Below are 20,836 nucleotides of genomic sequence, written 5' to 3'. Positions count from 1 at the left end.
AAGATTTTGCTTACACTTAACATGATTAAATAAATAATATTTCCAAGCAGATCATCAAAAAACAAATTTTTCGTATGAATCTATATATAATTAAGATATATGTGCTGGAATGCAATAAAAAATTTTACTCTGTAAATCACTACAGTGTTTTCACATTTCCAATACAAATGATGATCTTAAAAACTAAATTTTTTCCAAGTATGTGACGAATATATTTAATGACTAGATATATCATTAGTAGATCGTTGCAAAAGCTAATACATCTACTCCTTGTAAATTAACATTTAAAAAACAACAATAACGTAGTAGGCAGGTGGTGCTAATGATGATAAGAATTTTTTGTTCACAGTTGTAGACATGCGAGATTTTGAAACTTTCATTAACTCATGAGGCTCCTACAAATCAAAACTATTATTTTTTTCACAGAACAATGTTCAAAAGCATTCATTGTCTAACTTACCAACTAGCAGCTCGACCCATTTCTTCAGGGGGTGAAATTCTTGATATTGCATCGGAAAGTCCAGATGGATCTCCATCATCAAATTTTAATTTCATGCCAACATCTAAAATAAGTGTTTAATTTTAGAGCTAATTTTTTTTTAATCTGTATCGAAAAAATAATACTTACTTGCTGATGGGAATAGCATGGTGTGCTTTAAAAGATCTCCAGATAAATAAGGTACATAGTTATCTTCATCTTCTTCAGCAAGGGGCAAACTAACTGTCATGGCATCTGCATTTATTGATTCAACCATATCCAGCCACTGTTGATTATGAGAGCGAAATTTTTCAACTTTTATTCTCGCTGACCACTCTTTATCACAAAACTAGTAATTCATATAAAAAAACTTGAATGTCACAGAGTTTATGGGAACAAAATTGTATGGAAAGAAATCAATATCTTACTGCAATAACATCTAAGCAAGCATCACATATTTTGCGAATGGCAGAATTTTTATCATGCATGAGATCAATCAAATAACCAGGAGCTTCTGTAAAAAAATAACAATATTTATTCATCGTATTTATTTCAAAAGTTTTTTTTATTTTTTCAATTTTCATACCGTTATTTGTTTTACTTATTAAAAATTCTCGCGTTGAATCATGTTTGGATACTTGATAAAAAACATAAATTATTTGTAATACTATTTCATCATCTTCTTGTTTTGCTGAAAACAAACAAAATATTTCAGTTCATGGTAAATTTGTAATGTCTAAAAAAAAGTAAAAATTGCGAAATTCACCTTTTAATAATTCAATTAAGGAGAGAAGCAGATTTTCTTTACATATTAATTTTGCACAATCTTCGTCAGCTGCTGCAGTACCTATAAATATCACAACTTCTAGTGCCAAATCATCTTCAGCTTGACCAGGAGTAAGATTTTTACGTATCCACGGAATAAGATTACATCTTTCTAAAATTTGTGAATAATCTAAATCGGGCAATGTTAAGTTCCCCATCACACCCATTATTTCTAGAACAAACTCTTCAGAATCTGATTGTGTCAGTGCCATAGCAAAATCTCCAATAAATTCCTTTATTTAAAATATAATTAAGGTATAATAATTACATAATGGGGATGTTATTAAATTCGATGTTTTACCAAAAACTTAATTGAATATTTAAAAACTTTTTTTCTTATTCTAAATTAATATTACTTACAACAAAATTTTCTTTCAAAAAATCGTGTTGAGAAATATTTCTAACAATTTTCATGAGTAAAGAACTTTGAATTCTAAACGATTTTTCTACCAAACCTTGCAATCGATTATTTTGAACCATAATTTCAGCATTTTTACCGTTAATTGCAAGATTTATACATAGTGCTACCAGTTCTGAATGCATTTGATCTTCATCAACTTCCAAAATTAAATCTGTGATCTGAAAATCAATAAATTCAGTTACTTATTTTAAAAGTTTATGTTAGAGCAAAAGTTGATCCTTACAAATGGAACACATTCTGTATGTGTAAACATAGCTTTAACTTTATCATCCATACTGAAATGATATAATATTCCTAGAATAGTAACTCTTTGACTTTCATCTTGTATCAAAAGTTTGATTAATTTAGGTAAAAGACCAATCTTAATCATTTTATTTCTTAGTTTCACATCGAATGACAGATTAAAAATTAGTTTCATAATGCTTGAAATTAAATCAGGATGATTATTTTGAAGGAGTTTTACTAGTTTTTCCACAATATTACCATCAGCCTGTAAATTTGAATTATCAATCAAATTTCATTCATTTTTAATCTAGTTTAATAATTACCATTTCATCAATATTTTCTATGAAAATAGATAGTTTTTTAAGAAAAGTTACAACAAGTATCAAAAGATCAGTATTTGATCTTTCAAAAATTTTCATCAGCATTCCAACTAAATTTTTTTTTCTCATTTTTTTCTCAACTTCTATATCTTCTGCAATATTTAACAGTAGATAAAAAGCAACTGTAATAATAATATTATAGCTTTAAATAATTCAGTATTCAAATATTATATATTATTCAGCTTATAAGCAAACCTTTGAGCAATTGTTCTTGTTTTTTTGTTAATCCTCTAAATTTGTTTCTGTTTTTTTCTAAATCTTCTTTTAATCTATTGAGATCGGCTGCAGAAACATTCTGATTTTTTTCATCTGTATGACCTTTTACTATGTATTCAACGGGACCTTCAGAATTTAATACATCTTCAACATTTTTTAATTTTTTATCTGAACCTTCCATGTTTGAAACAAGTACCATTGACATTCCAGTAGTTTTTTCAAAATGCTTTCTACGTTGTTCAAAATCTTCTTTCCACTGATCATAACGTCCCAACTCATAATCAACAATTTCCATGCATAAAGAGCCAATCTGCAAAAAACATCATAAAGACTTTATTGGATGAAAAATAAATTAAATGCGATGACAAACTTTAAAAATAAATTATTCATTACCCTGCATTCAACAATGACTTTATGAAATTGACTATAAGTTGAAAAACAGAAAAAAATGTAGACTATGTTTATCGCAAGGTCAATACTTTTTCTCCAATCCTCCCGTAAAAGCCTTGCTAATACACTCAACAAAGATTCTAAAATGATGACAAGTTATTTTTTTTCTATAATATACTAAGTTCTCTTATTTAGCTGTTTGAAAAATATTCTTACCATTTTTGGTCAATTCAAGCAAGTTATCTGGTACTCTTGCTAGTTGTAAAATTAATGATGATCCTTTAATTTTATCTGGTATTTCTTCATATAATAATTCCATATAAGCATCAATGTTACTGATATTTGCACGCTCTGATTCTCCACACTCTCCACTCAGTGAACTTGAAGACATAGGTCGAGGAAATCGCTTTCCACCTTCATTGTCTGAAAATTGTTATTTTTTTAGTATATTATTAAAATATATCAATAACTTTTGTTAGTCACCATCATTGTTTATTCGTCTGGTTTGAAGGTAATAAATAAGTTGCTCTACTTCTGGTAATTTTGACGAATGAATCAAAGAACATTGTTTAATTACATCCATAGCTAAAAGTCTAACATTTGTATCTTTGTTGAGACTATTGAGTCTAATGATTTTTTGGCATTCCTTTAAAAAATATAAAAATTACCTTTTATATAAAAACATGATTCTGACTACAATTTTTACCTTACGATCTCCCAACATAGGGTCCCCAAGTTCTCCCAATATAAGAGCTTCGACATCATAATTAACAACTAAAGCTTTTTCTGTTGGATGAACGTCAAGATTTCCAGGTCTTATTTTTCTAAAATCATTAAAATAAATACCAATATAATTGTTGAAAATGAAAAATTCCTCTGACAAATAGTTCTATGAATAAAAATTAATGATAGTAAGCAGTAGCTGTAATAATAGTTCTACATTTGTTTAGGTTATATCACGTTTAAAAAATCCTTTTATTTAATAACTGAATTTTAGTACACTGAGATTGACCTCCAAAAAATTTACCACTATTACATTTTAGTGCGCGCAAAAAAAATAAGCATCAAGAATTGAAAGATCTTTGATTTACAGAACTGTCAAATCACTTACTTCTTGAGAAAACTTGCTTTATCCATATTTGCATGGAAAGTATATCCAATTTATTGAGCTTTTAATATAATTTTAAGACATTTTTAAGTAAATAAGTTAAATATCAATCAAGTATTTTTTGTGTTCGATAAAAATATACATAGCATTCATGGAAAAACTAATGGTAATAAGTAATAACGTAACAAATTATGGAAGCCGCGATCGTCACCCTACCAACCCTTATCAAGACTATTTGGTAACTCCGCGAATTCGTTGCTACACATTCATGTAACAGTATAGTTGGTCGAGCAATGGGTAATAAAATGTTAACAATTAATTCTCAAACAATTTTTATTAGATAAGCTCTATTTGTGCTCAATGCACTGACCGTTTATTTTATTATTTCAATCGATTATGATCAATACCCTATCTTTATATAGTTTTTCCATAATCGATATTTACATTCAAGCATTTGAATTCGATCCTCATTTTAGTATTAAAAGCAAAAAATTATTTTCCTTAAATTTATCGCAGATACAGTTTGATACAGAGAGGCGATCGAAATTTATTTTTCAAAGCAAGAAATTCGTCATAACGATATTTTCTAAATAATTTAAAAGTATACGAGCATCGAGGTAGCATCGTCTGCTGCGTTGATCTAGTGTTTGTTTATGGTGGCTATGCCAGCTGTCAGCAAAGTTTTCTTACATAAATTTGCGATCGCCGTAGATCGCGATAGGATCAATTGACATTCGAATTGACTGGATATTTAAATTGAAATAATTTATGTCGCGTCGTATTTAGCAGTCGGCATAAGAGCGTTGCTCCCAGCCATCACCATCATCGGGCCTACATGGTCAAAGCCGGTACAGTAGTGTAGTTCGGAACGCATAATAGTGGCTGGACCGATTGACGCGTGACGATCTGCCGAAAGTAATACAAAAGACTGGCATGACAACAACAACAATAACAACGACAATCGCATCGCTCATCAATAATCTACCATCATCTATCTCAATTTTATCAATTATTTTATCGTTTGCTCCGTGTGAGGAGTATATCAGTTTAAATTGGTAAATAATATTTTTATAAGTATATCTAATTGACACCGCGACGAAAATAATCATAACACTTCATATAAAATTTCGCGAAGCAACTGCGGATCATTGGAATTTTTATTGAAACTACACTCGCATCTCTAACTAGGTTGTGAAACATTGTTATACGAATTATGGCGGAAAAACAGAGTTCCCAGATAAAAAATAAGGAGCGTCCAAAAGTAGTGGTTGATTGCGATGCAGGATCGGACGATGTCTTCGCTCTGGCGATGCTGATAGCTGCCCATAAATTGGAAAATATCGAATTGCTCGCGATAACTTGCGTCGATGGCAACACCAGCGTGGATAACGTGGTGAAAAATGTTTTCAGAACGTTGCACGTTTGCGATGCTTCGAACGTAAGTTTCTATTTTATAACTATTTAAAAAAAATGTGCGTACAAAGATTGATCTTTATCAAGCATAGATACCTGTCTTTAAAGGAGCCAATTCAGCACTTTTGAACGTGAATGATGAATATAAAAACATTGCTTTCCATGGATTGGATGGATTAGGTGATGTTTTTGTGAATAAGCCTGTTGATATCAGGGCCCTCAAGGAAGAACATGCTGTATGTGCATTACACAGAATATCAAATGAATATCATGGTAAATATCACGTCTGTTTACAGTATTTTAAATTTTATTGTATTTTTATATTCACTGGTAAATTTGAAAATTAGGACAAGTCACGGTTATTTGCTTGGGACCTTTAACAAATATAGCTCTCACAATGAAAATGTACCCACAATTTGTTAATTCTGTAGACAAATTTTTAGTTATGGGTGGAAATAATACAGGTAATTGGATTTAAAATATCAATTATTAGAAACATAAAATTCTTTTAATAACTGCAATATCTACTTATTTTTTAGCTGTTGGAAATACCACTTCTCAAGCAGAATTTAATTTTTATGCTGATCCAGAAAGTGTTCATATTGTACTGAGCAATGTAAAAAAAAATTTATATCTTTTACCGTGGGAAACATGTATGAGATCAACAATTACTCATGTAAGTTTGTTTGTGACAAATTGATAATTTACTATATTACTATAACAATATATTCACTTCTAACATTGCATATTAAATCTTAGGAATGGAGAAAAACTGTTGTAGGAAAAATCAACAATCCTGTTAATAATTTTTTGAGTACAATTGATGATGCAATTTATGATCAAGACAAGAAAATTAAAGTACCTTTCTATAGGCCTTGTGATGCTTTTGTGAGTGCATTTTTCCTTAGACCAGACATTGCCAAAAGTATAAAAATGTATCATATTGACATTGAGCTCAATGGTAAAAGAACCAGGGGACAAGTAGTAATTGATCATTTAATGATGAATGAACCAAATGCTTATATCATTGAAGAGATCAATTATGAACTTTTTAAAGATTTAATGATTTTCACTGCTGATCCTAATACAGAAAAAAGTAGAGAACTTTTAAATTGGTAATTTATTTATTATAAAAAAAACAAACTGGCAATTTTTATTTTTCCTAAATTTTTAACAATCAAAGTTATTTAGGAATGTAAAATAATACTTTTTAACACAATTTTTTTACAGCAGTTGTTAACTAGTATAATCAAATAAGTAACATCAATAAAATATATTAACATTATCATACGTAAAGATCTTTTAATTACATTATTTTATACCACACTGGAGGAAGAAAGTAATTATGATGTCTCTTTTGTTTGTGATTCCTGTGCTGCCTGAAATTGACACCTGGCTTGCCTACTTGTTTCGAGCAGCTCTTTTAGTTCAACGTAGAGATTGTCATTTTTGGATTCTATGGAATCTAGGGCTGCAGCGAGTTGATCTAACTGTGCATTAAGTACTTCAAATTCTAAAACAAATAATGAAGTGTTTAATTTTATCCAGTTGTTTAAACAAACGTCATCGAAAAAAAATCAACGTTATAAATTATATATTGTATTTACCGGGTTCTTCTACATCAACGTCATCCACCGCCTCCTCCTCCATTGCCTCTGGATCGTCGGGAATATTATTCACGTCGTTATTTGTTGGGTTTTGCTCAACGTTCTCGTTTGGCTGCACAACCATGTTTTTGCGTTGATTTGTTTATGTGTCTTGATCAATGTTTCGCGTCAAACTGTAGTGAGCATAACGAGCCTGATCAGCTGACAGCAAGTTTTTTGCACGTGACATCCATTAGACACGAAACTATATCTATATCTAAGACAGCAAGGAAAATTATCAGAAAACATAGCGCGTGTTTCGGCGACAAATGAGAACGAGGCTTAAACTTAGAGCGGTACTTTTTAAATTTTCAGTGATCGATTAATTTCTTGGAATTTTTCAACAGCGCGAACGAAGAACTTGATCGAACGTTTGTTCTTTATTTTTTAGTTGCGAACGACAAGGTGTGAAGTTAACAATAACATAAGTTTGCTAATCAATTACCACGGCTTGAAAAATGTACCAATCGTACTTATTTTTGTGTTTATTATTTACCATTCGAGATAAACTGGATCAAATTGTCTTCGTTCGGGAAATTAACACATGAATTGAATGAACGAAATGTGTTATCTCTAATCGTATTCATATCCGTACCTTCAGTACTTTGATCAATTACGTTGGTGATCGATAATAGGTTTTAGTGTTTTCAAAATTTCATGTGATGCACCAAAGTTCACGAAAGGTGAGTAATAAACTTTTAGAATGAAAAAAATTCAACTTAATTTTTAATATATTAAAAAAAATAAACATCGTTTTAAATGGATATGCTTTTCCAACGAATTTATTTCCATGCGAGGTTAGGTTGTATTTTCTGTTATTATGTACGTTAAGCTTGCATTAAAGCCGTAATTATGCAATAACTGACTCAAGATTATCGTTTTATAAAAAAACGTATAATACATTAGCAAATGCAAATTATTTTTCGGCCGTCCGATGACTCTTCAGTTTTCATCCCGTATTAAGCGGACTGAAATGCGCTTGTGTGGCTATTCCAATCAGCAATGCGCCATGCTCGCATGTCTTAGTTTTGCTTCGTGAAAAAACGGGGTCATGATTATTATTCGCCCGTACAAATCACCGCTTAGCAATTCTCACATTGGAAATAATGCCGTACAGGCGAAAGTTTCTCTTCAAGATGTGCCAGCCAGACACGAAAGTTGCACTTTTTAGTTTCTAAATGTGTACGCCTACGGCCACATTGGCTAGATCGAGTGCGATCTGTTTTTCTTTTGCTTTTTGAGATTTCAATGTGCTCAAACCGGCGCTGTGTAACACTGAAACTGATAAGATACTTGTACACGATTGTTATTTTCGGAACATCATTTGATTACATGTCTTGATTGTGATTAGGTCGTAATTCAAAGATAAATTGACCTTTCAAATTCAGTATACATTAACGAAATGCTTATAACATTGATGCCAAATATTGTTTCCAAAAGTTCCTTCTTTTAAAATCTGTGATTTTATTCAACGAAAGACTGTTTTAATTAAGTTTGGTTCACTTATTTCTGAAAACCTTAATTTTAGTCATCGTTTTGAATATTCCAAAATTCAAGGTAAATGATCATGAAAATTCCATAATTTTAAGAGTACTTATTTTTCTCTAAATACTCCATTAATTCTGCTTTTCTTGTAAAGATTGGTTTCAAATTAAACTATAATTGTTCATTTACAGTACCATGAGTTCCTTACCACAATCAAGTTTGATAGCCGCAGCAGTTGGTGCAACAATTGGAGTGATAACTGTAGCTGCAGCTATGGTTTATAATAAAATATTAGAACGTCAACAGCACTCGAGCATGAATAGAAATATTGATAAAGTCAATCGTAAGGTTGCAGAATTGCAGTCTGAATTAGAAGAACTAAGGTAACAATTTTAAAAATATCAATTACAAAACACTTTTCGGAATCATAAATTCATTCTATTTTTTTCAGAGCACAACAAATTCTTTTGCAACAGAAAAATAGAAAAAAAAGAATAGCCAAAAGACAAATTTATACTGAAGAAAATACACTGTCAGAAACTGATAATGTTGACATAGATACATTTTCTTATACAACTGGTACAGATTTTGGAGATGATGAATTTTTCGATTGTTCGGATGATGAAATTGATCCTTTGGAAGCTGATAATGGGTATATATTTAGTGTTACTGAGAATGTTGTTTGTACCTCTGTTGAATTTGAATTGCTTTTTAGATACAATTATTTTTAATTTTTAATCATTTGCTAGCTGTAACGTTTAATGTCTTTGCTCGTTATATTGTAAGATTTTGTAGCAATTCAATGATATCAGAGAACCATGCAAACAATTTCTAGTGTAAAAAGGCAGATATTATATGTTTAGTGCCGTAGGACTACCAATGGAACAAGCGAAGACCCAGAATTGCTAGAACTTGACAAAGAAAACGAGGACCCAAATTCGCATGAAGTTTTATATATTAAACTAAAAAATTTATTAACTGAAAATTCAAATGATGTGGAAATTGTTTGGAGATTCGCAAGGGCTTGTTATAATATGTATAATGCACAAAAAGATAATCCAGAAAAGGCTAAAGCCTACTTATTTGAAGGTAGGCTTTTGTTTAATTCAATGGAGTTCTTGAATCTTTACTTAAAGAAAATAATATCTTTCCTTCAATTTTTAGGCTGCGAAGCATGTGAAAAAGTTATACACATTTGTCACGCTAAATTATACAAATGGTATGCCATTATGGTTGGTTTGAAATGTACATTTTTGCCAACGAGAGAAAAAATCGAAGCTGGATATCAGTATCAAGACTATGTGCTAAAAGCTCTTGAATTAGATCCCAATGATTGTTATTTACACCATTTATTAGGCAGATTTAAATATGAATTATCAGGCTTAAGTTGGATTGAGAGAAAAGTAAGTTGAATTTGTAATAAATGTATGTTTCAAATTATTTTACATCATTTCTGAATTTAACAGGTAGCAGCCACTTTATTTTCTGAGGTTCCAAGCGCTACTTTTGAAGATGCAATTCCACACTTTGAAACTGCAGATAAATTAGGGGAAAAGCATCACTTTGAAAATTCATTGTTACTTAGTAAATGTTATATTGCCATGGGAAAATATTCTGAAGCTATACCATGGTTAAAAAAAATAAGTAAGTGTCCTGACAGCAATACAGACGAAGAAACTAAATATCAAATTGAAGCAAATAAACTTTTGGAGAAATATTCCGATTATTGTACATAGACAGGGTGCATTTTATCATTCCATGTGTGAATAAGTGTTATTCATTTGTAACAGTAGTTAAACGTGAATGTAATATAAGAGTATATATGAAACAGTACGTGGTGATAGTAAATGATAAACTTGTGTAGTGTCTGAATTGTGTACATACATTGATCATGAAAACTTTTTCAAAATTTCTCATTGTTTAGTATAAAAGAAGTGTCATCAAAGAGTATTAATGTATTGCATCAACAAATTGTTCATTGATAAAAATTTGTCGTCAATTTTTTCAAAAATTCTTAAATTGGATGTAAAGATACAAATTTCATTGGTTCTTAGGCAGGAATTTTATGAATTACTTCTAGCTCAATGAAATTGAGAGTTTTATATGATTTGATTTAAGTATATAAATTCATGTGGTATGAGTACTTTTTAAAAAAATGCGAAATGCTTTAATTACTTTACATGTTGTAAACCTATTTTATGTTACATGACTTCTTTCCTATATTCAAGAAAATATTAGTGAATTTTGTACAATACTTTCGGTTGCATGATTGTTTAAGTAAGATCGATTAAATTTAAATGGTGTTGGAAAAACAGATTTTTTGTTGACATTGATAGATCGAAGCTTTGAAAATATACTTTTTAGGGATGCGTTTTCTTAGGTAGAAAAGTACTAAAAAAAATCTGTACAAAATCTCATGTAACTTGTTTATCTTTCAATGGCTAATTGTTTGGCTTGTCAAGCCTCGTGAAGTTTTGTCAAGACGTGTAGTTACATAAATTTATTGTTATTGAATGATACCTTCTAGGGTCGTAATTTTTTATATTTCGACTAAATATCATTGATAAAATAAAAAAGTTTGATAAAAATTTGTTTTAACGTAACGCATAAATTATTATTAATTTTTGTTTCCTCGCCAATCAACGCTATTTTTTTGATAATTTTATTTCAAGCAGAAGAACGAAGTGAAAATTAACCATCAACAAGTAATATATCGAATGAAAGGCACCGTAATTGTGTTTCAAGTGATAAAATAGAACGGATAGGGGCGGTAAAAGTAGGGCTCGAATAATGCTGAAGCATCAATCAGATACACGGATGTATTCGAAAGTCGCGAGATCGTAAATTTAAAACGAACCGATTGCATTAGATCGGCTGGGGACGTTTTATTCGAGATCGATCGTAACATTAGCGGATCGCGAGGAAACGCGTTGGACGCGCTGCTGCAGCGTCGATCGGATCGAGCCGCGTGCATATAAGCCGATCGAAATTGGCATATTACGTGTAACAGACGCGCTGATATCGCATACACAACAGGCGCGCGAACCGGATCAATATTATGGTCCAATAGCCGGCGCAGATGCATAGGGATGACGATATTATAGTCGAGAGAGACGTCGAGTCTCTTACAAGCTGCAGCTGCCAAAGTCGACTGGCCCGTTGTATATAGAAAAGGGAGGGAAGCAGCCCCCGCGCGCGTATCTCGCCTATATTTATCGTTACGCTATATAGTTGCGCGCAGCATCCAATGGTGCGCTGCACGTGCTATGCCACTACCACCACCACCACCACCACCACCACCAGCGTCTTACAACGCTGTATATATATATAGCTGCGCCTCCACACCCCGCCTTTTATATACTTTACTATATATATCTACCCCTGTATATAATGTGTGCGCTACGCGAGGGCGGAAGCATGCGCGCGTGTATGTATAATGTATATAGGAGAACCAGTGGTCGTGCGCGCCTATGTCCGTTATAAGTATATGTGTATAGCACTGCATGTAGAGATACACACGTACACGACTCGTGGGCTAGAGCATCGTAGTCGCGAGCTCCGAATGCGCGAGCCCAACCAGCAGCAGCAGCAGTTGTGCAGTAGTACATCGAGCCCCGAGATACAATAGAGAGAAAGAGAAAGAGAGAGAAGAGAGAAGCCCCTGGCATAATGTCAGAGGGAAGCCAGGTGGTGGTGCGTGGAGAACCTAAAACTCGCGATTCCGCTGCTGCTCGTGCTTACGTCTCGCTCGAGTCTCGCTGCTTCGTGTAATTATTGCAAAGTAGCTTGTGCAGCAGTGTTGTTGTGCGCGTGATTTTTTTCCTAAGGCCGCGAGTCGTCATCTCTGTACAAATTCACTGCACCGGAGTTGCCGTGGTCCTACGTAAATATAAGCTCAAAGCGGCGATGGGCGATCAACTCGATGGATTGACGGTGCAACGACAACAACCCCTGCTGCATCGTCGTCGTCAAAGCAGCTCGTCGACGCGTCCAATTCAACGTAAATAATAATCCAGAAGCGGTAGGTTGATGATTAATTTTTTTTCGTTATCATTGAACTTTGATATTTGATATACGTTTGTTATTAAATCTCGCGCTGCGGAGTTCAGGTCGTTCTGTTTAGTTAACGAAACGCACCGATATATATGCTCTATATATAGATATAGAATGTATACAAACGAAAATAGGAGAGCTGCTGTACGCGTATAATATGTGCTTCGACTATAGCGCGGGGGTGCTTACATACGTCCCGCAGCGATTTGGTACGAGCAGCTGCTCTTCTATTTTATTTTATTTTATTTTATTTATTTTTTTTTTTTTTTTTCGAGAATCACAAGCGGAATTTGTCACAGTCTCGCGACGCATTGGCGTCATCGTTTTGCACGGCCCAATGTCGAGAGAGATAGAGAGAGAAATTCGAGGCTACTCAGGCCTCGTGGATATTACCACATATATAGGTATATAGGGTAGGGATGGATAGGGGTGTAATCTGCCCTTGCGACAAACAGCAGTCAGCGTTCGTCGCGACGAAAAAAGGCGCGCGCGTTCGAGGCCGCACAGTGTAGATTTCTTTTCTAGATAGACGAACGACTCGTCTCGTTATTTTGTCAATTAATAAAACTTGGATGTATATTTTTATATTCGAAATTTTATCGGAGTGTAAATTCGACTTTTAATAAAGGGAAGAAAGATCGTGGAAAAAAAAAGGGGCGAATTACCAAGTGTCCGTGAAAAAAGGCGATCGGTACACGATGAGAAGTAAGAATAGCCGCGATCGCCGCGAAAGTAACGAGGATTAAGCACGATCGTGTAAACGCGTGCAAAGAGTCAATAATAATATTGTCTACCGCGTCCACGAAATATATAATGTAAGCGAGATGCACTGGTATGCGGCCTACAAATCCTTATATACATATGACAATACAGTAACGCGCGGATTACGTATACGGTTTCGTACGCTGTACTTACCGATTCGAATAAATCGGCTATTGTTACGTACGGATATCGGTATCGAGAGAGAGAGAGAGAGAGAGGCCTAACGAGCCACGCAACATGCCACATATATATATGCGCAATTTCAATCGTCCGATCCGACTGATTCGTTATTACATGTATACACATGCAGCACGAGACGACGACGACGAGGAGACGATGACCGGATCGACGCTGGTCCGCTGCTCGCGCGGCATCGCGTACGCGAGCATGTGGTACGCCAGCATCATCGCGGGCTTCCTGTTTCTCGCCTGCCCCTTCCTCTGGGTGCTGCTCGTGTCGCCGCCCCTGTTCCGGCGCTGCGCCGAGCTCCTCTTCTCCTGCTGGGAGATGTACCCGAGCTGCCTGATGGAGCTGCTGGGCCCCAAGATCCTGATGACGGGCGAGCACATCGATCCGCGCGACTCGGCCGTCCTCGTGATGAACCATCGCACCCGGGTCGACTGGAACTTTCTCTGGGGCGCCATGTACCAGGCCTGCCAGCCCCGCATCGCCGCGCACAAGCTCAAGTTCGTCCTCAAGGATCCGGTGAAGCACGTGCCCGGCCCCGGCTGGATGATGCAGATCAACAACTTTCTCTACATCAAGCGACGCTGGGACGAGGACCAGCAGCGACTGGCCCGCTCGCTCGACTATCTCCTCGCCCAAAAACTGGCCGTGCAGCTGCTCATCTTCCCCGAGGGCACCGACTTCACCCCGAGCAGCAGCCGGCGCTCGGACCTGTACGCCGCCCAGCACGGCCTGCCCGAGTACCGACAGCTGCTGCACCCCAAGACGACGGGCTTCACCTACGTGGTGATGCATCAGCAGCAGGCCGGACGCCTCGACGCCGTCTACGATCTCACCATCGCCTATCCCGATCACGTTCCTCAGGTAACGCCGACGGACGCGTCTTTTTTCTTTCGCTCGCTTGCTCGATTATCGTTCGATTACGTGCTCTTCGTGCGTTGCAGTGCGAGCTGGATCTGCTGCGAGGCAAAATGCCCGACGAGGTGCACTTTCACGTGCGCCGAATAGCCAAGCAGGACGTGCCCAAGGACGAGGAGAGTCTCAGGAGGTGGCTCGAGGACCGATGGCGGATCAAGGAGCGCCAGCTCGAGCTCTTTCACAAGAACAAGAGCTTCGTCGGCAGCTACGTCTGGCCAAAGTCGCCCCGACTGCCCTTGATCCTTACCTTCCTCTTTTGGACCTCCTTGTCGAGTGAGTGCAACAGCACGAATCTATATATAATCTTTTCCTTTTTATCTTTCGCCACTTGACATCGATGATCAACGATTCTTTCTTTTGCTTTTTCCAGCTCTCATGATGATCTTGCTCGTTACCTCGCCCCTGTTTCAGCTCTGGACGATCGCCAATTTCGTTCTGTTCGTGCTCATTTCTGCCTACACCGAGGGTTTCAATCAGCTCGAAATAAGCTGGTACTGGAAGTGGAAGTGTTTTTTAAGCAAGTGCACGGGCTCGTCGAAACGCGAGTAAATTTCGCAATTACTGCGTTGATAAGTAACAAGCGCGCGTTACAAAAAATAAATCAATGAATGAGCCTGGCTATTCTCGTACACGGTACTGTGATAATGAAATCATGTTTGCGTCATTGTGATGAAAAATCAACGATGCTCTACTACGCTTATTACCGAGTGAGTATGTATATGGCCGAATCGTGTACTCGCATCGCTACTAATTTCCAACGAAAATAAAACAAATGTTATCGTAGAGCATTAATTGTGAATTGAAAGCTTTTGCTTTTGGTCGGATTTTCTATAAAACGATTCGATTGACGTTGTTGAAGAGAGTATTTAAAGAGGAAACACCTAAACGTTAGATACGAGATCTATTTTTTTACCATTACCAAGATATTTTTGATATTTTTCAAAAGAGATTTTTTTGGGCTTTCGTTCGTACCTGAGAATGTAATTTAAATTTTACACCGAGGAAAAAAATTATGAATACACAAGCGACTACTAATCGATAAAAGGCGAACTTGCTGTAACTATCATTGCCACACTTTTGAGCTATTCGAAACAAATGGGTACTTTATACAACAGGGTCAAGAAACACGCTAGTATATATTTTTCTCCGTGTAATAAAATATTTTTATTCCATTTCAATTATTTGAAACAAATTGCATTTTCTAAGCTGCTACGTTTCAAAATTGAAATTAATAATAATATACGATGAAAAACTTGTAAACTCGTTACTCGTGTAAAACCTACCTACTACATATTCTAAAATTAAAAATGTCTGCCACGATTAAAGTTAAATTGAACCTTCGATGGTTCGTTCAAATGTTTCCTATATACTTCTACGTTCGAAAATCAGTACAAACACTTTTCTGACTATCGACTAAAGATTACTTAATGCAAAATTAGCGATGTAATAAAATCTAGACTATAAGTAGAAAATTTTCAAAGTAAGACACATGTGTTATGAATCAGAATGTATTCATAAACGAGTCATCCTTTGAATCAGTATTGCTATTGTACGTAAACGAATGAGGCTATTCTTGTAAATTGATTTTTCCGAATATACATTTACGTTGATTTTTAATTACTTATATAATTAAAGTTTTCAGCAAAAAAAAGGAGTCCGTAAGCGATAAACATGTTCAGAGTATGAATACAAAACTATTTTTTAAATTATTCAAGTTTCCGCCGTGAAAAAAGAAAAAGCACGAGTATTTTTTTAATAAAAACAAAATGTTGACTCGTGTACAAACTGTAATGTTCCAATAGTTTTGCCACACCTTGTATAACGAGAAGGTGAATTCGTGTGCCAAAGAAATGAGAGACCTTAGCTGGTTATCGATATTCGATCCTAAGGTATTTATTGTACATAAAATACATGACAATTAATGTAGTTGCAGATGTCAAAAGGAAAAAGAAATAGGTATGCAATACGCTTAGGTATATGATCTACGGCGTCGAGCAATTGAATTCATTATAAAAACTCGTTATTTCATTATTTGCTACGTTGCATCTCGAATGATATTCTAATGGCGGGTTATGAACCTGCGAGTAAATGTATTATTCTTGGAATTAGTCAAATTGGAATGCAAACATAGACGGATATTAAAAATAATGATCGAAAATAAATTCAACAAAGAGACGAAGGACATTTTGAAAAAGTTACCTGTATAAACAATCTACCAAATAATAAGAGTTAATAAGTCGAGCTAGGAAGTAACGCTCAAAGAAAAAATTTCATTTTTTTCGCGAGCGAGCCAAAAATTCACGATAAAAAAATATATATAAATGACTAAATTATACTGTCTAAGACAAAATATGTGAATAATTAAAACGAAGGAATTTATTGTAATTCGAATAGACGCAAGTCGAGTACTTGAGTAAAGACCAATAAAAGTGGAAAATTCAGTGTTGATTTGTCTATGTTGATTTTTATTCCTGAAAAAATTCATAGGTCGCACGATCGACCGCAGACGGCTCGTTGGTAAGCATCACTGTCAACTTATCGACTAATTTGAATGTCAAAAAAAAAAAAAAATGTGCTTATCAGCCAAACGTTAGAGAAGAGTCGAGCGAACGCGTCGCGTTGACTTTATACTCAGTGTGTCGCATGGCAAATTGAATACGCGTATCATTTTCGTTGGAAAATCAAATGTGTCTTTGGCAAAATGAAATAGCGCATTGATCATCGAGGAAAAATGTCTGCAGCGGAGGCTGAAACGGAGCGCGACGACGACACTGTGGCGGCTGAAAAAAATTGGCCGCGATCGCGGCAAAGGATGAAAACCGCGCTCCACACCTCGTTGATGTACCTCAGCACGTTCTCGGCGTTCGCCTTCTTCGCTTGTCCCCTTTTTTGGACGCTTCTCGTTTATCCGCCTCTGTATCATCGAATCATCGAGTGGATCGTCTCTTACTGGGAATTGTATCCCGTTGTCAGTGAGAAAAAGCAAAAATTCGTAAAAATAGTCGCGTCTAAATCGTTCTCTGTATATGTGCAAATCAGGCGCTAATGGGCATCTTCGGGCCGAAAGTCTTGGTTTCGGGCGATCGCATAGTAGCGACGGAGCCGGCGATTCTGATCATGAACCATCGCACCGAGGTCGACTGGATGTTTTGGTGGTGCGGCATGTATCAGGCCTGCTTGCCAAGAGTCGCCGTTCACAGGCTAAAATTCATCCTCAAAGACCCATTGAAACACATACCAGGACCAGGTTGGTATCGCTCACTTACCAATTGCGAATACGATTGCCAGGCGCAATTCTTACAGGCTGGTTGATGCAAATGGGCAATTTCGTGTTCGTCAAGCGTAACTGGCAGGAGGACAGGAGGAGCTTGGCGCGCTCGCTCGGCCACTTGTCCGTGCGCAGTCCCGCCTGTCAGCTGTTGCTCTTCCCGGAGGGCACCTCGTACCACTCGAGCACCAAGCGATCGTCGGACGCCTACGCGGCCAAGATGGGCCTGCCGATCTATCGTCGCGTTCTGCATCCTCGCACGACGGGATTCGGCTTCGTGGCTCGGCATCGCTCGGAGCGCGCGAATCTCGACGCGGTCTACGACATCACCGTCGCGTATCCCGATCTCGTGCCGGAGGTTCGTGTCCCGCGAACAACGACGACGAATAATAATAATAATAATAACGAGCGACAAATAAATTGATTCGCGAAGCTCGGCGTGGAGTTTCTCAACGGAAAGGTGCCAAAAGTCATTCATTTCAACGTCGTGAGAATAGGCAAGGATCAATTGCCGACCAACGAAGAGGATTTGAAGACTTGGCTCGAGGAGAGATGGCGACTCAAGGAGCGGCAATTGGACAAGTTCGACAAGTATAAAAAGTTCGATTCGGAGATTTGGCCGGAAGCGAAGGAGCGGGCTCCCCTCGTGGCGGCCTTGATCTTTTGGACCTTCTGCTCGAGTGAGTCGCTTGGAAGAACATGTATTCACACGTTACTTCACACGTTTTTTTTGTCGATACAGCTTTACTCTTGACACTGCTCGCGACATCTTTTTACTTTCGCCTGTGGCTGCTCGGCTGGTCGATCATGTGCTTTTCCGCCTCTTACTGGACGAGCGGCTTGGATCGTTTGCAAATACAGTGGGACTCTGCGTGGACGTCTTTCGTAACGAGAAACAAAAGACGCCACCGCTGTGAATGATCAATTTTTTGCCTTTGTTAAATGTAACGATTTTTTTAAATGAAATACAGTGGCAATAAATTCAATTATAAATGCATTCGTGAAACCTCTCGCAGTTCAAAATTGAAATAAAAATTCGAGTGCGACTCGCTTATCAGCTCTTCGGCAACGAAAGACCTTAAATTATCCGCGCATCAAGGCGAACGCTCAAAATAGTTGAAATAGAAGCAGCAACGGTATCGGCTCCATGCGGCCGGCCTCGGATATAACCGATGATAACAAGTCGCTAATTGACCAGCTGCGAGGCGGCTCTTGTCATCGCTCGTAGTTGGGTAGTTTCTTGATATTTTGCCATGTTTCGCATGTCTTGAAAAAAGAAGAAAGAAAAGGAAAAATGGTTTTTTCGGTAAAAAAGGCCGTCGAGCCGCTGCTTCGATTCGTGCGAGTTCAGCTGTACATCGTCGCCTGGTCGATCAGCTGCGTCTCGGTCATCCTGATCTTCCTGTTTCCTACGATCGGAGCTATACTCCTGTCGCCGGCGTTATGTCAAAAGTATCGCGATGAGATCGCGTCGTTTTTGGAGAAGCACAACACGGTATATCGATTATATTTATCAAAAAAAAAGAAAAAAAAAAAAAAAATTGACCAACGTCTCTGAAAATTGGCGATAAATTGAGGCAGAAACTCTTGGAGCTGTTCGGCACGAGGTTCGTCGTGTACGGCGACCCGATCAAACGCACCGATTCGGCCCTCCTGATTTCCAATCACAGGACTTTGGTCGATTGGGATCTCTGCTCGGCGGCGACCCATCAGCTCTTCATGCCTCTGTCCTACGCCAACAACCTCAGGATCGTCGCGAAAGATCAAGTGAGACGCTTGCCTGTCTTGGGTATAAACGCACACAGCTCGGCTTTTGCCATTTTACATGATATGTATTTCAAGAATGTCTCGTCTCACGACGATTTCGTTGCCTGAAGGTGCGCTCGGACAAATGAGGGGGGCGATTTATCTCAAGCGCAACTGGCAACTCGATAAGGACACGTTCGTCGAGTACCTGGACTATCATCGGGAGATCGGCAAGAAGGTGCAGATACTGTTCTTTCCCGAGGGCACGGACTTCACGGAGAAGAGCAGGCGCAACTCGGACAGGTACGCCTCGGAGCGCGGACTGCCGCTCTATCGGCACGTGATCCATCCGAGGACCACCGGATTCGCCAACGTCGCGCTCTACTGGCAGCAGATCGATTGCCTCGACGCCATCTATGACCTGACCTTCGCTTATCCCGATCTCGAGCCGAACGTGAGTGTCCGCGAATCGAGTTGCGTTTATTTTTTCACTTTGATCGCGATCCGCTATTTACGCGCAGCCATTCAAGAGATTTCTCTGCGGCCATCTGCCCTACGAGATACACGTGTACGTGCGGAGATTCGACAAGGAGGATCTGCCGCGCGACGAGATCGGTTTGAAGCATTGGCTCCAGCAGAGGTGGAAGATCAAGGAGGAGTCGCTGACGCGATTCCACGAGGACAAACGCTTCGACTGTCCATGCAGGAGCGATGACGACGGGACGCCTCTGACACTGTGTTTTATCCTTTGGTCATTCTCGTGCTGTCGGTATTTTCGTCAATATACACTTCATCTTCTCGCGTCCGGAAATTCTTGACGATTTTATTTCTATTTTTCAGTTGTCGTATTGATGTTACTGATAAAGTCGCTGCTTTTTCAAATCTACGCTGTTTTCCTCTTCGTCACCGTGGAGATCGTGTCTTTTACTGTCGGTTTGGATAGACTCGAAGTGAACTGGTATTGGAGACGGAAATCAATTTTGTCGAAATTACAGTCGAATAAGAACAAACGAGCTGCATGAACTTAATTTTGCAATTATTGTCCACAAGGTTACCATTGCTGGGATGAAAGTCTATTTATAGTTTTATGTGAAAACAGGATTTTTTTACTACGCGTTCTGCTCTCGAGAGTTTTGACCTAGGGCAACTATACTCAATAGGGAACTTGGTCAAATTACAAATAATCGTATTATCATTTCATCACCTTTCCCTACTTTTCTACTTTGGAGCTTTTGACTCGGCCGCAAGGTGGCACAGCGCCACGAAAAACTCGTGCCCGCAAGAAGAACAGCCGAGTTTACACTACTATTATAAGT

The 20,836-nt window shown here is 37.4% G+C and overlaps 7 protein-coding genes across 10 annotated transcripts; 5 read left to right on the top strand and 2 right to left on the bottom strand.

Annotated features, from left to right (window-relative positions):
* Nucleotides 1-107: 107 nt before the first annotated feature.
* LOC106648649 (kinesin-associated protein 3) lies at nucleotides 108-5,678 on the bottom strand. Of its 2 annotated transcripts, none has more exons than XM_023458461.1 (15): nucleotides 5,553-5,678; nucleotides 3,642-3,759; nucleotides 3,419-3,581; nucleotides 3,152-3,358; nucleotides 2,939-3,075; nucleotides 2,525-2,855; nucleotides 2,273-2,451; nucleotides 1,948-2,214; nucleotides 1,664-1,882; nucleotides 1,245-1,536; nucleotides 1,065-1,169; nucleotides 907-992; nucleotides 629-827; nucleotides 461-563; nucleotides 108-395 (listed from the first exon to the last, which is right to left on the bottom strand). In XM_023458461.1, the coding sequence occupies exons 2-15, from the start codon at nucleotides 3,657-3,659 to the stop codon at nucleotides 380-382; spliced, it is 2,322 nt and encodes a 773-aa protein (XP_023314229.1). In that variant the 5' UTR covers nucleotides 3,660-3,759; nucleotides 5,553-5,678; the 3' UTR covers nucleotides 108-379. The 2 variants fall into 2 exon arrangements, with proteins under 2 accessions (XP_023314229.1, XP_014221190.1); XM_014365704.2 differs by lacking the exon at nucleotides 5,553-5,678 and adding an exon at nucleotides 4,047-4,300.
* On the top strand, nucleotides 4,685-6,746 carry LOC106648647 (pyrimidine-specific ribonucleoside hydrolase RihA-like). Of its 2 annotated transcripts, none has more exons than XM_014365701.2 (6): nucleotides 4,685-5,098; nucleotides 5,232-5,481; nucleotides 5,549-5,729; nucleotides 5,804-5,920; nucleotides 5,996-6,132; nucleotides 6,216-6,746. In XM_014365701.2, the coding sequence occupies exons 2-6, from the start codon at nucleotides 5,257-5,259 to the stop codon at nucleotides 6,573-6,575; spliced, it is 1,020 nt and encodes a 339-aa protein (XP_014221187.1). In that variant the 5' UTR covers nucleotides 4,685-5,098; nucleotides 5,232-5,256; the 3' UTR covers nucleotides 6,576-6,746. The 2 variants fall into 2 exon arrangements, with proteins under 2 accessions (XP_014221187.1, XP_014221188.1); XM_014365702.2 differs by having other exon boundaries at nucleotides 5,179-5,481.
* LOC106648648 (UPF0184 protein C9orf16 homolog) lies at nucleotides 6,634-7,286 on the bottom strand. Its single transcript, XM_023458462.1, has 2 exons — nucleotides 7,064-7,286; nucleotides 6,634-6,969 (listed from the first exon to the last, which is right to left on the bottom strand). Exons 1-2 carry the CDS (start codon nucleotides 7,185-7,187, stop codon nucleotides 6,800-6,802), a joined length of 294 nt encoding a protein of 97 aa, XP_023314230.1. The 5' UTR covers nucleotides 7,188-7,286; the 3' UTR covers nucleotides 6,634-6,799.
* Nucleotides 7,287-7,635: 349 nt separating this feature from the next.
* LOC106648646 (regulator of microtubule dynamics protein 1-like) lies at nucleotides 7,636-11,131 on the top strand. Of its 2 annotated transcripts, none has more exons than XM_014365699.2 (6): nucleotides 7,636-7,785; nucleotides 8,779-8,970; nucleotides 9,039-9,239; nucleotides 9,459-9,676; nucleotides 9,752-9,990; nucleotides 10,054-11,131. In XM_014365699.2, the coding sequence occupies exons 2-6, from the start codon at nucleotides 8,783-8,785 to the stop codon at nucleotides 10,321-10,323; spliced, it is 1,116 nt and encodes a 371-aa protein (XP_014221185.1). In that variant the 5' UTR covers nucleotides 7,636-7,785; nucleotides 8,779-8,782; the 3' UTR covers nucleotides 10,324-11,131. The 2 variants fall into 2 exon arrangements, with proteins under 2 accessions (XP_014221185.1, XP_014221186.1); XM_014365700.2 differs by lacking the exon at nucleotides 7,636-7,785 and adding an exon at nucleotides 7,919-8,659.
* Nucleotides 11,132-12,169: 1,038 nt separating this feature from the next.
* On the top strand, nucleotides 12,170-16,952 carry LOC106648538 (lysocardiolipin acyltransferase 1-like). Its single transcript, XM_014365484.2, has 4 exons — nucleotides 12,170-12,608; nucleotides 13,713-14,452; nucleotides 14,533-14,779; nucleotides 14,877-16,952. The coding sequence occupies exons 2-4, from the start codon at nucleotides 13,739-13,741 to the stop codon at nucleotides 15,053-15,055; spliced, it is 1,140 nt and encodes a 379-aa protein (XP_014220970.1). The 5' UTR covers nucleotides 12,170-12,608; nucleotides 13,713-13,738; the 3' UTR covers nucleotides 15,056-16,952.
* A 165-nt stretch (nucleotides 16,953-17,117) lies between these two features.
* LOC106648500 (lysocardiolipin acyltransferase 1-like) lies at nucleotides 17,118-18,863 on the top strand. Its single transcript, XM_023458464.1, has 6 exons — nucleotides 17,118-17,474; nucleotides 17,546-17,753; nucleotides 17,810-18,132; nucleotides 18,208-18,454; nucleotides 18,517-18,718; nucleotides 18,791-18,863. The coding sequence occupies exons 1-5, from the start codon at nucleotides 17,238-17,240 to the stop codon at nucleotides 18,693-18,695; spliced, it is 1,194 nt and encodes a 397-aa protein (XP_023314232.1). The 5' UTR covers nucleotides 17,118-17,237; the 3' UTR covers nucleotides 18,696-18,718; nucleotides 18,791-18,863.
* Nucleotides 18,864-19,017: 154 nt separating this feature from the next.
* LOC106648499 (lysocardiolipin acyltransferase 1-like) lies at nucleotides 19,018-20,761 on the top strand. The gene is made up of 5 exons (XM_023458465.1): nucleotides 19,018-19,269; nucleotides 19,356-19,563; nucleotides 19,652-19,974; nucleotides 20,042-20,285; nucleotides 20,361-20,761. Exons 1-5 carry the CDS (start codon nucleotides 19,069-19,071, stop codon nucleotides 20,540-20,542), a joined length of 1,158 nt encoding a protein of 385 aa, XP_023314233.1. The 5' UTR covers nucleotides 19,018-19,068; the 3' UTR covers nucleotides 20,543-20,761.
* Nucleotides 20,762-20,836: the final 75 nt, after the last annotated feature.

This window comes from Trichogramma pretiosum, unplaced genomic scaffold (assembly GCF_000599845.2).
Source record: "Trichogramma pretiosum strain Unisexual culture from Peru unplaced genomic scaffold, Tpre_2.0 scaffold69, whole genome shotgun sequence".
In the NCBI taxonomy this organism is placed as follows: domain Eukaryota; kingdom Metazoa; phylum Arthropoda; class Insecta; order Hymenoptera; family Trichogrammatidae; genus Trichogramma; species Trichogramma pretiosum.
Note: the sequence above shows the minus strand (reverse complement) of the source record. Positions and strands in the feature narration are given on the sequence as shown.

Bases quoted from the DNA above. Each gene is read 5' to 3' on its own strand.
- LOC106648499 (XM_023458465.1), top strand. From the start codon at position 19,069: ATGGTTTTTTCGGTAAAAAAGGCCGTCGAGCCGCTGCTTCGATTCGTG. The intron at 19,564-19,651 runs GTATAAACGCAC...CGTTGCCTGAAG, and splicing joins GAGACGCTTGCCTGTCTTGG to GTGCGCTCGGACAAATGAGG. The intron at 19,975-20,041 runs GTGAGTGTCCGC...ATTTACGCGCAG, and splicing joins ATCCCGATCTCGAGCCGAAC to CCATTCAAGAGATTTCTCTG.
- LOC106648647 (XM_014365701.2), top strand. From the start codon at position 5,257: ATGGCGGAAAAACAGAGTTCCCAGATAAAAAATAAGGAGCGTCCAAAA. The intron at 5,921-5,995 runs GTAATTGGATTT...CTTATTTTTTAG, and splicing joins TATGGGTGGAAATAATACAG to CTGTTGGAAATACCACTTCT. The intron at 6,133-6,215 runs GTAAGTTTGTTT...ATTAAATCTTAG, and splicing joins TGAGATCAACAATTACTCAT to GAATGGAGAAAAACTGTTGT.
- LOC106648648 (XM_023458462.1), bottom strand. From the start codon at position 7,187: ATGGTTGTGCAGCCAAACGAGAACGTTGAGCAAAACCCAACAAATAAC. The intron at 6,970-7,063 runs GTAAATACAATA...TATTTGTTTTAG, and splicing joins CGTTGATGTAGAAGAACCCG to AATTTGAAGTACTTAATGCA.
- LOC106648500 (XM_023458464.1), top strand. From the start codon at position 17,238: ATGTCTGCAGCGGAGGCTGAAACGGAGCGCGACGACGACACTGTGGCG. The intron at 17,475-17,545 runs GTCAGTGAGAAA...TGTGCAAATCAG, and splicing joins ACTGGGAATTGTATCCCGTT to GCGCTAATGGGCATCTTCGG. The intron at 18,455-18,516 runs GTGAGTCGCTTG...TTGTCGATACAG, and splicing joins CTTTTGGACCTTCTGCTCGA to CTTTACTCTTGACACTGCTC.
- LOC106648646 (XM_014365699.2), top strand. From the start codon at position 8,783: ATGAGTTCCTTACCACAATCAAGTTTGATAGCCGCAGCAGTTGGTGCA. The intron at 8,971-9,038 runs GTAACAATTTTA...TATTTTTTTCAG, and splicing joins TCTGAATTAGAAGAACTAAG to AGCACAACAAATTCTTTTGC. The intron at 9,991-10,053 runs GTAAGTTGAATT...TGAATTTAACAG, and splicing joins TAAGTTGGATTGAGAGAAAA to GTAGCAGCCACTTTATTTTC.
- LOC106648538 (XM_014365484.2), top strand. From the start codon at position 13,739: ATGACCGGATCGACGCTGGTCCGCTGCTCGCGCGGCATCGCGTACGCG. The intron at 14,453-14,532 runs GTAACGCCGACG...CGTGCGTTGCAG, and splicing joins ATCCCGATCACGTTCCTCAG to TGCGAGCTGGATCTGCTGCG. The intron at 14,780-14,876 runs GTGAGTGCAACA...TGCTTTTTCCAG, and splicing joins CTTTTGGACCTCCTTGTCGA to CTCTCATGATGATCTTGCTC.
- LOC106648649 (XM_014365704.2), bottom strand. From the start codon at position 4,072: ATGGATAAAGCAAGTTTTCTCAAGAA. The intron at 1,883-1,947 runs GTAAGGATCAAC...ATTGATTTTCAG, and splicing joins ATACAGAATGTGTTCCATTT to ATCACAGATTTAATTTTGGA. The intron at 564-628 runs GTAAGTATTATT...CACTTATTTTAG, and splicing joins CATGCTATTCCCATCAGCAA to ATGTTGGCATGAAATTAAAA.